Below are 9228 nucleotides of genomic sequence, written 5' to 3'. Positions count from 1 at the left end.
AAACATCTATCAACTGCTTCTGCCACACCCCCTATTGGGAACCCAGCCGGTAACCCATCCATGTGCCCTGACCAGGAACCAAACTCATACTTCTCAGTCTATGGGAGATTCTCGTACACTTAGTCACACCAGGCACACTACTCTCCCCACGTTACTAAATATCCTTTAAAATTCACCTGGACTTGTGATATAAACTACTTTCTGCACGAAGTCAAGAACCCACTTACTACTGACGGGCCCTAGGCTGACCCGTTAGGGCCAGGAGCCCTTTCCACTAACAGTTAGTGCAGTGACAAGGTAACTTGCCCAAACAGCACACACCTGGTGAGCACCTGACCAGTAACATGGGGTCCTGGATCCCTATGCTGTTCCCGAGGGTTCCCCGGTGGGATAATCTCTCTGACAGAACTTCAGCCACAGAAGAGGCCATCACCCGTCCACAGGAAAAGATTCCTTCCAGTGAGGGCACATGCCAACCATGACTAAATGACATCGATGTCCATGAGGCGGGGACCTGGGTGAAATCTATCTGCCAGACCTCCAGTGGTCCGTGAGGCGATCTGCAATGTCCAGGGCCGAGTGCACCGGCTTCCCTGAGATGTACTTTGCACAGGTGGGTGGTGAGGTCAGTGCTTTTACCCGGCCTTGTTACTCTGTCCCCCCACTGCTAACTCTCGGACCCTCTCCCGTCGTGCACTGTGGTCAGTGCTCAGACAGTAGTCAGGATGGACACCTGGAGTCTCCGGGTCGATGGGGTCGTGACTTGGTCTGAAGCACAGGTTTCTGTTTTCATCACACCAGCAACTGGAGTTAAAACCTGGTTTTGCTTTGTGGAGCCAGATCTTGGGGCCTCTGCACAGTTTACTAGATTATCCTCTGGAGATGTACCCTCTGGCCGATGACAGAGGTGGGACAGCTGCTGGCTCCTTACGGGCAGCATTCCTAGCACCATGTCACATGGTGATCTCGCCCAGTGTCCAGGGAGTGGCGTTCAGGATGTCCCAGGACCTTAAAAATCGTGGACGTGGCAGGTAAAGGTGCAGCGTCCGTGGTCCCTGAGCACACAAGTCCCTTTTACTCTGTGTCCCCGGGAGGCAGGAGCCCTGTGGCGTCTACACTTTCCACAATCATGAGCGACTGAAGGAAGATCATGGTCAGCAGGGCGCTCGCCAGCTCAGCCCTTGGGCAAACTGCAGCCCCATGGAGCATGTATTTCATCTTGGGGGGCCACCTTAGCCAAAGGCAAAGGTGCTGCCTCCCTGACTTCGCAAGGGGTTCCCAGAGCCACCCCACACAGCACTCACACTCGCAATCATGAACAGGACCCCCTGTGCACCCTGAGCATCGGCGTGGCCCACAGAGCTCCTGCAGCGCACGGAGGGTCCGTGGCGATGGGTCCGTGTGAGCGTCCTGGGAGCCCGGTGGGTGCGGGAGGGAGAACGGTAGCTGATGGAGGCACTACCATGGACACCACGGAGGAGTGGTTGACAGAAAGCCGGGTCAGGAAGTTCGGAGCCTCGTGAAGGAGGTCGGTGTGGTGAGGCTCCAGGAGGACTTCCACAGCTCGGGGTGCGGGGCTGCTCAGAGGGGATCCCCTAACAATTTTCTCTTGGTCGGTACCAAAAGGGCAGTGGGCACAGTGGCTCTAAGGTGGCCCATGCTGGGTGGTGGGCGGGGAGGGTGGCGGGCAGCTCAGGAGGTGAACAGGTAGGGCCTGCGAAAGGGCCCACAAGCTGGCAGGTGGGACCTGTGGGCTGACTGGTGGTGGGCGTGGCCGAGTTTGTGGGCGTGGCCCGTTGGCGCGTTTCCCAATGAGGGGCGACGGGTGGGGCGGGTGGGGGGGGAGGCGGGCGTGTCTGTTCTTCTGTGGGGCAATGAGGGGGGAGGAGGAGGCGGGCTCTTCCCCCAGCACCCTAGCAACAGCGTGTTCCCTTCTGGCTTCTCCTGCACTGAGACCTGGAGGAGGACCTGGAGGCGGGACCAGGGGGAAATGCCTCTCCTGACCGCGCGGGCCGGGTCCTGAGCTTCGGGGGTACAGACAGCAACCCGGGAGGGTGTCCTGGCCGCTCCTGGCTGCGGACCGGCCCTTCCTGACCTCTGGACGGATAGCCCGGGGCAGTGGTGTGGGTGGGCTGTCTCAGGAACAGCCTGGGACTCTCAGCTGGACCCCCTCCCCAGGAAAAACACAGCCTTGTCCCACACACGTCCTTTATTGAGTTCCATTGTAGACACGGGTGTTTAAACAGCTGTGAAAGGGTGACAGCCTCCGGTGGGCAGCTGCTAGTAACCTCCTGGAAGGCGATTCACTGAAGTGACCACAATAACGATGACTGTGATGACTGTGCCAATTATGACCAGGAGGCCCAAGACCAGGGCCCAGATGTTCAGGCACTTGGCGGTGGACCCATAGGTCTGGGCCCCAATCACGTCTCCCACCATCTTCCGGTCCCTAGACTGGGGGAGAAGAGATGGTGAGGGGCATCTGGAGCCGGTCCTGGGGAGAGCCAGGAGCTAAGACCCAGGACCGCCCTGGCTGGTCCCTGCCCAGACCAGCCTCCACTGCTGCTGAGCCAGATATGAGACCTTCCCCTCCCTGTTCCCCAGAGCCTGAGCAGGACAGGGCCAGGTGGCCCCTCCCTCACACTCAGCCTCTCCAGGGGTCCCAGACTCCTCTCCCCTGCCCTGGCCCCTCTGCTGGCCTCGGGCCCCATCAGGGTCAGGGTGTGCAGAGCACTCTGTTCTACCCCACAGAGCCTGGAGCCACATGGGGAGTCTGAGGAATGTAACTTCTGGTGTGGTCAGTAGGGAATCGCTTGGAGTCCTGAGGACAAGGGTGACCCAGCCATCCCCATGCACCCCAGACCACCTCATAATAACCTGCCTCTCCCACCCCCACCAACACACACAAGCCTTGGCTCCCCAATCCCAAGTGCTTCTGGGCTGGAGTCCTCTGCGGGCTCACACGCAATTTGGAGAAGCCCCCACGCACACACCCACCTTCACGGAGTAGGCGAAAGCCACGAAGCCCAGGCAGCAGGTGTTGAAGAAGAGCGTGTTGAACAGGGACCAGACGATGTGGTCGGGCACTGCAGTCTCAGGCTGGATGTTGATCACGGTCGTCCTCTCTTGCATCGAGCTCTGGGGACCCCCCAGCACGGAGACTTCATGTTCCTCTTTGAGTACCTCATAGGATGGAGGAGCTCTGGTGTGTGTGCCAGAGAAGAAGGGCTGGGAGCTGCGGTTCATGGTGTGAAAGCAGAGGAGAAATTGTCCAGTTCCCGGGATCCAGTAGCCTCCCTGGGTGTTCCCTTTCCTTGCTAGTTTCGTTTTCCTCAGGAAAAAAAAAAAATATTTTGGCTGTGGTCCTGGAGGGCGTCACGATTTTGGGAGTGTCATGTTGCACAAGGGCTGAGGGCCTGGGTGGGGGCTTTCTGTTCCGGTCTCTAAACTCGGGCCCTGTCTCAGCTACCAAAGTTCCTCCTAAGCAACACACCTTCAAAAGATGACTGTTCTGCTGAACTCCCCCCTGGGACATCTCCTAAGATTCTGGCCTGCCAGAGAGAGTTACAGATGCCTTCAGACACAGACCCAGCCCATGCCCTCCAACCCAGGGGCATCCAGCCTCTCCCCCACCCCTCTCCACACAGCATGAATCTTCTAATATCTAAGGGTCCCCAGGAGGCTTGCAGCCAAGGAGGCAATGTACACCTGCTGGCTCCTTACGGGCAGCATTCCTAGCAGCATGTCACATGGTGATCTCGCCCAGTGTCCAAGGAGTGACGTTCAGGATGTCCCGGGAACTTAAAAATCATGGACGTGGCAGGTAAAGGTGCAGCGTCCGTGGTCCCTGAGCACACAAGTCCCTTTTACTCTGTGTCCACGGGAGGCAGGAGCCCTGTGGCGTCTACACTTTCCACAATCATGAGCGGCTGAAGGCAGATCACGGTCAGCAGGGCGCTCGCCAGCTTAGCCTTGGGCAAACTGCAGGCCAATGGAGCATGTATTTCATCTTGGGGGGCCACCTCAGCCAAAGGCAAAGGTGCTGCCTCCCTGACTTCGCAAGGGGTTCCCAGAGCCACCCCACACAGCACTCACACTCGCAATCATGAACAGGACCCCCTGTGCACCCTGAGCATCGGCGTGGCCCACAGAGCTCCTGCAGCGCACGGAGGGTCCGAGGCGATGGGTCCGTGTGAGCGGCCTGGGAGCCCGGTGGGTGCGGGAGGGAGAACGGTATCTGGATGGAGGCACTACCATGGACACCACGGAGGAGTGGTTGACAGAAAGCCGGGTCAGGAAGTTCGGAGCCTCGTGAAGGAGGTCGGTGTGGTGAGGCTCCAGGGGGACTTCCACAGCTCGGGGTGCGGGGCTGCTCAGAGGAGATCCCCTGACAATTTCCTCTTGGTCGGTACCAAAAGGGCAGTGGGCACAGTGGTACTAAGGTGGCCCATGCTGGGTGGTGGGCTGGTGGGCAGGAGAGCCGGAGGGCGTGGCGCGGGTGGTGGGCGTGGTCAATGAGAGTAGATGGATGTGGGGGAGCAAGGGATCGGATTGGAGCGGGGGAGGTGGGCGGGTCGGTTCTCCTGTGGGGCAATGAGGGGGGTGGAGGAGGCGGGCTGAGGGTGACGGAGGCGGGCTCTTCCCCCAGCGCCCTAGGGACAGCCTGTTCTCTTCTGGCTTTTCCTGCTGTGAGACCTGGAGGAGGACCTGGAGGCGGGACCAGAGGGAAATGTCTCTCCTGACCGCGCGGGCTGGGTCCTGAGCTTCTGGGGGGCAGAGAGCAGGACAGGTGTGCTCCACCGGGAGGGTGTCCTGGCCGCTCCTGGCTGCGGAGCGGCCCTTCCTGACCTCTGGACGGATAGCCCGGGGCAGTGGTGTGGGTGGGCTGTCTCAGGAACAGCCTGGGACTCTCAGCTGGACCCCCTCCCCAGGAAAAACACAGCCTTGTCCCACACACGTCCTTTATTGAGTTCCATTGTAGACACGGGTGTTTAAACAGCTGTGAAAGGGTGACAGCCTCCGGTGGGCAGCTGCTAGTAACCTCCTGGAAGACGATTCACTGAAGGACCACAATAACGATGACTGTGACGACTGTGCCAATTATGACCAGGAGGCCCGAGACCAGGGCCCAGATGTTCAGGCACTTGGCGGTGGACCCATAGGTCTGGGCCCCAATCACGTCTCCTACCATCTTCCGGTCCCTAGACTGGGGGAGAAGAGATGGTGAGGGGCATCTGGAGCCGGTCCTGGGGAGAGCCAGGAGCTAAGACCCAGGTCCGCCCTGGCTGGTCCCTGCCCAGACCAGCCTCCACTGCTGCTGAGCCAGATATGAGACCCTCCCCTCCCTGTTCCCCGGAGCCTGAGCAGGACAGGGCCAGGTGGCCCCTCCCTCACACTCAGCCTCTCCAGGGGTCCCAGACTCCTCTCCCCTGCCCTGGCCCCTCTGCTGGCCTCGGGCCCCATCAGGGTCAGGGTGTGCAGAGCACTTCTGTTCACCCCCACAGAGCCTGGAGCCACATGGGGAGTCTGAGGAATGTAACTTCTGGTGTGGTCAGTAGGGGATTGCTTGGAGCCCTGAGGACAAGGCTGACCCAGCCATCCCCATGCACCCCAGACCGCCTCATCACACACACACACACACACACACACACGGGCTCCCCAATTCTAAGAGTCATCTGGGCTGCCTAACTGGGGGCTGACACACAATTTGGAGAAGCCCCCACGCACACACCCACCTTCACGGAGTAGGCGAAGGCCACGAAGCCCAGGCAGCAGGTGTTGAAGAAGATCGTGTTGAACAGGGACCAGACGATGTGGTCGGGCACTGCGGTGTCAGGCTGGATGTTGACCACAGTGGACATCATGGGCCCTGAGTTCTGGGGTGTCCCCAGGTTGATGACCTCATGTTCCTCCTTAATCATCCTCGGCTTTGGGGAGCAGGTGTGGTCCCAGGTGAGGAAGGTGGAAGGGTCCTGTAGCAGAGACCTGAGCAGTGTGGGAGCCGATGCTGGGACCGTGCTCAGGGCCCCTCCCTCTCTAAGGTATTTCTGATTTTTCAAAGTTTCTGTTTCCTGGTGTTTCAAAATTATTTATCTGGGTGGATACTGGGAGGGAGGAGCAAATTACTTAGTGTTATATTACACTGGATTGGGTGGGAGGAAATCGTGAGGTCCAAGTATTGTAATCCTGTCTTTGTCACAGAATCAGGACATGTCTCTTCAAGGGAGGCTGTGGTGGGCCCTGGGCACTTTTTCCGCCCCTTGCCCAAGACTGTGAGGTTTCACTGTCCCCAGGCTGGGCCCCTAGGAGTTGTCCCAGATACCCCTCACTCTAGCGCCTCCCTCATACTTCACTCCTCAGCTGCCAGAGGCCTCTCTGAAGTCCACGCTCAGGTGGGCGCTTCCTGGTTGCAGCCCAGGACCCAGCAGTCCCTGCTGCCTGTCCCCTGGGAGCCCAGCAGGCCCTCTCTGGAGGGGCCCGTGGACACTGGGTGCTCGATGCCACGAGGAGGCAGCCATGGTGGGGGAGGTTCCAGGGCATGTGGAAGCCGCCTCGAAGCAGCAGGTTACATCAGCGCCAATGCTGGAAGGGAGGATTCGCTGCCTGGAGAGTACCACCCCAGCTAGGACACGGTGGGGACAGAGCCCCCCCCCGTTTCATGGGCCTTCCTGAAATCACATGCTTTGTCTTCCTGCCTCAGCACACCCCACGGAAATATGTGGACATCAGAGCAGAGAGAGGTGTGCAGCTTGTGGGTCCTGTGGGTCCTGTGCTTCAGCTGCAATGATCAGGTGTTTGTGGCTGACCCGGATCCACACTCGGCCCCTCCCAACCTTCCGGAGGAGCTCGGGGCAGGGCTGCCTCCTCGCTCCTGCCCTCTGCGTCCTGTTTAGTTGCCCTTAGTGGCCCTGCCCCCTCGCTGCCCCCCTGAGCTCCTCCCTGCTGTCTCCCACTGCTCTTGTAGCCTCCAAGCTCGCGGTGTTCCGTGTGTACGCTGTGGCCGCTGAGCCCTGGAGCGTGGTTCGTTCCAATGGAGACGTGACCTTCACTGCAGGTCCACCACCTTACTTTTCCCGACTGTGATGAGACCCTGATCCCCGAAGGGTGGTGTCTGCGGGGTGTCTCTGTGCAAAACCACTCTTTTCTTGGCATATCGTTAATATATTGCGCAGATACTTTAAGACTATAGAAACAGGTAGATACCAAAAGGGCATCAGTGTGAATGGAAGCTACACAGACCGTCTCCCAGGACCAAACCAGAATTACCACTAAAATAAAGACAAATCAACGGGAAAAAGCAACAGAAAAGCAGCTTGCAAGGACCATATAGCCAGGGACACTGACTCCATCCTGGTAGGACTGCAGAGGCACGAGAGGGGGGCTGGGAGCCCACAGACAGCAGTGGCTTTAGCTGTGAGCAGCGCCCTCGGGTTAAACTCCCAAGCAGCTCCACAGCGCAGAGCCTGGACAGACGCTAAAATAGCCACAGCCACTCACCTTGGGCTCCGGTAGAGGGAGGGCGGACTGAACTGGAACTGTGTGGGGACACTTGGGATTTGGAGGGGACTCAGAGCTTTTGCTGAGTTGCAGCCACGCAGGACAGTGATCATCTTAGTCCTTCCCAGGGCTCTGGGGAAAGGCAGTAGCCCCTCCCTTGGTGATTCAACCCCACCCAGGTGGGACATTTAAATGCAAATTCAGGCCCATTACCAACCAGCATCTGTCCCACCCTCGGGAAATCCCCTTACACTGAGCACCTGAGGGAGTTTTTCATTCAACTGACAACCCAAGGCTCTTCAAGTAACCACTACTGATAGCCTCCAGGCAAAATGATAGAGGATAACTGTACCATTTCTGGGCTAGCAACTCTAACCAGGAAATTTAGACTTGACACTGGTGTTTCACGTGGGTCTTCCCTTGCTCATCCAAACCCAGGAGAGGGAGCCACAAACAGCAGAACACCAACACCTACAGAGAAAATTTGGCAGGTTCCAAAGCCCACTGTGATAGCCAAAATGGTGAAACACAGAAACAAAAGCCAAATGAAAGAACAAGAGACCTCTACCGAAGATGAGATAAATGTGGAGCAGTTAGGCAAGTTAACAGAGCTAGAATTCAGAGCCATGATCTCGAGGAAGCTCAACAGCATGAGTAAGGACATAAAGATGTTGAAAATCAACCAATTGGAAATTAAAAACCACCAAGAAAAGATCAAGAAGGACATATCAGAAATAAAAAACACATAGGAAGGTCTAAACAGCAGAGTAGAGGGAGCTGAGGACTGGATCAGTGAATTAGAAGACAGGGTAGAAAAAATCAACCAATCAGAAAACCAAAAGGAAAACAATTAAAAAACAGGAAGACAGCTTAAGAGAATGTGGGACAACTGGAAATGTAATAATATTCACATCATAGAGAGTCCCCGAAGAGGAATAAAATGAGCAAGGGTTAGAGAATATATTTGAAGATATAGTGACAGAAAATTTCCCTAATTTCGTGAAGAAAGAAGGCATTCAAGTTCAAGAAGCACAGAGAGCCCCAAGTAAGAAGAACCCAAACGGGCCCACACCAAGACACATAGTAATTAAAATGCCAAAAATTAAAGACAAAGAGAGAATCCTAAAAGCAGCAAGAGATAAGCAACAGCTTACCTACAAAGGAACCCCCATAAGGCTCTCAGCTGACTTCTCAACAAAAACACTATAGGCCAGAAGGGACTGGCATGAAGTAATCGAGGTCATGAAAAACAAGGATCTGAATCCAAGACTACTCTACCCAGCAAGGCTGTCATTCAAAATAGAAGGTCAAATAAAGAGCTTCCCAGACAAAAAAAAGAAAAAGAAAAGGCTAAGGGAATACATTAGCACCAAACCAGCACTGCAAGAAATGTTAAAAGGACTGCTGTAATTAGTAGAAGAAACAGGAAGAAAAATAGAACCACACTAAACAAAATGGCAATAAATAAATACATATCAATAATCACCTTAAATGTAAATGGTTTGAATGTTCCGATAAAAAGACAGAGTAGCTGATTGGATAAGAAAGCATGACTCATCTATATGTTGTTTACAAGAGACCCACCTCACAACAAAAGACTCACATAGGTTGAAAGTGAAGGGATGGAAAACAATTTTCTAAGCAAACGAAAAGAAAAAAAAAGCTGGGGTAGCAATACTCATATCTGATAAAATAGATTTCAAGATGAAGGCCATAACTAGAGACAAAGAA

The 9228-nt window shown here is 55.8% G+C and overlaps 2 protein-coding genes across 2 annotated transcripts; both read right to left on the bottom strand.

The window, feature by feature from the left end:
* Positions 1-2194: 2194 nt before the first annotated feature.
* On the bottom strand, positions 2195-3331 carry LOC118643147 (interferon-induced transmembrane protein 3-like). Its single transcript, XM_036281054.1, has 2 exons — positions 2998-3331; positions 2195-2454 (listed from the first exon to the last, which is right to left on the bottom strand). The coding sequence occupies exons 1-2, from the start codon at positions 3244-3246 to the stop codon at positions 2281-2283; spliced, it is 423 nt and encodes a 140-aa protein (XP_036136947.1). The 5' UTR covers positions 3247-3331; the 3' UTR covers positions 2195-2280.
* A 1616-nt stretch (positions 3332-4947) lies between these two features.
* On the bottom strand, positions 4948-6066 carry LOC118643150 (interferon-induced transmembrane protein 2-like). The gene is made up of 2 exons (XM_036281056.1): positions 5736-6066; positions 4948-5206 (listed from the first exon to the last, which is right to left on the bottom strand). Exons 1-2 carry the CDS (start codon positions 5919-5921, stop codon positions 5057-5059), a joined length of 336 nt encoding a protein of 111 aa, XP_036136949.1. The 5' UTR covers positions 5922-6066; the 3' UTR covers positions 4948-5056.
* Between the last annotated feature and the right edge of the window lie 3162 nt (positions 6067-9228).

The sequence above is a fragment of the Molossus molossus genome, unplaced genomic scaffold, assembly GCF_014108415.1.
Source record: "Molossus molossus isolate mMolMol1 unplaced genomic scaffold, mMolMol1.p scaffold_m16_p_31, whole genome shotgun sequence".
Classification (NCBI taxonomy): domain Eukaryota; kingdom Metazoa; phylum Chordata; class Mammalia; order Chiroptera; family Molossidae; genus Molossus; species Molossus molossus.
This window is presented reverse-complemented; position numbering and strand designations above follow the sequence as displayed.

Coding starts and splice junctions, on each gene's coding strand:
- LOC118643147 (XM_036281054.1), bottom strand. CDS start 3,246: ATGAACCGCAGCTCCCAGCCCTTCTTCTCTGGCACACACACCAGAGCT. Junction 2,455..2,997: donor CTTTCGCCTACTCCGTGAAG/GTGGGTGTGTGC, acceptor CTTCTCCCCCAG/TCTAGGGACCGGAAGATGGT.
- LOC118643150 (XM_036281056.1), bottom strand. CDS start 5,921: ATGATTAAGGAGGAACATGAGGTCATCAACCTGGGGACACCCCAGAAC. Junction 5,207..5,735: donor CCTTCGCCTACTCCGTGAAG/GTGGGTGTGTGC, acceptor CTTCTCCCCCAG/TCTAGGGACCGGAAGATGGT.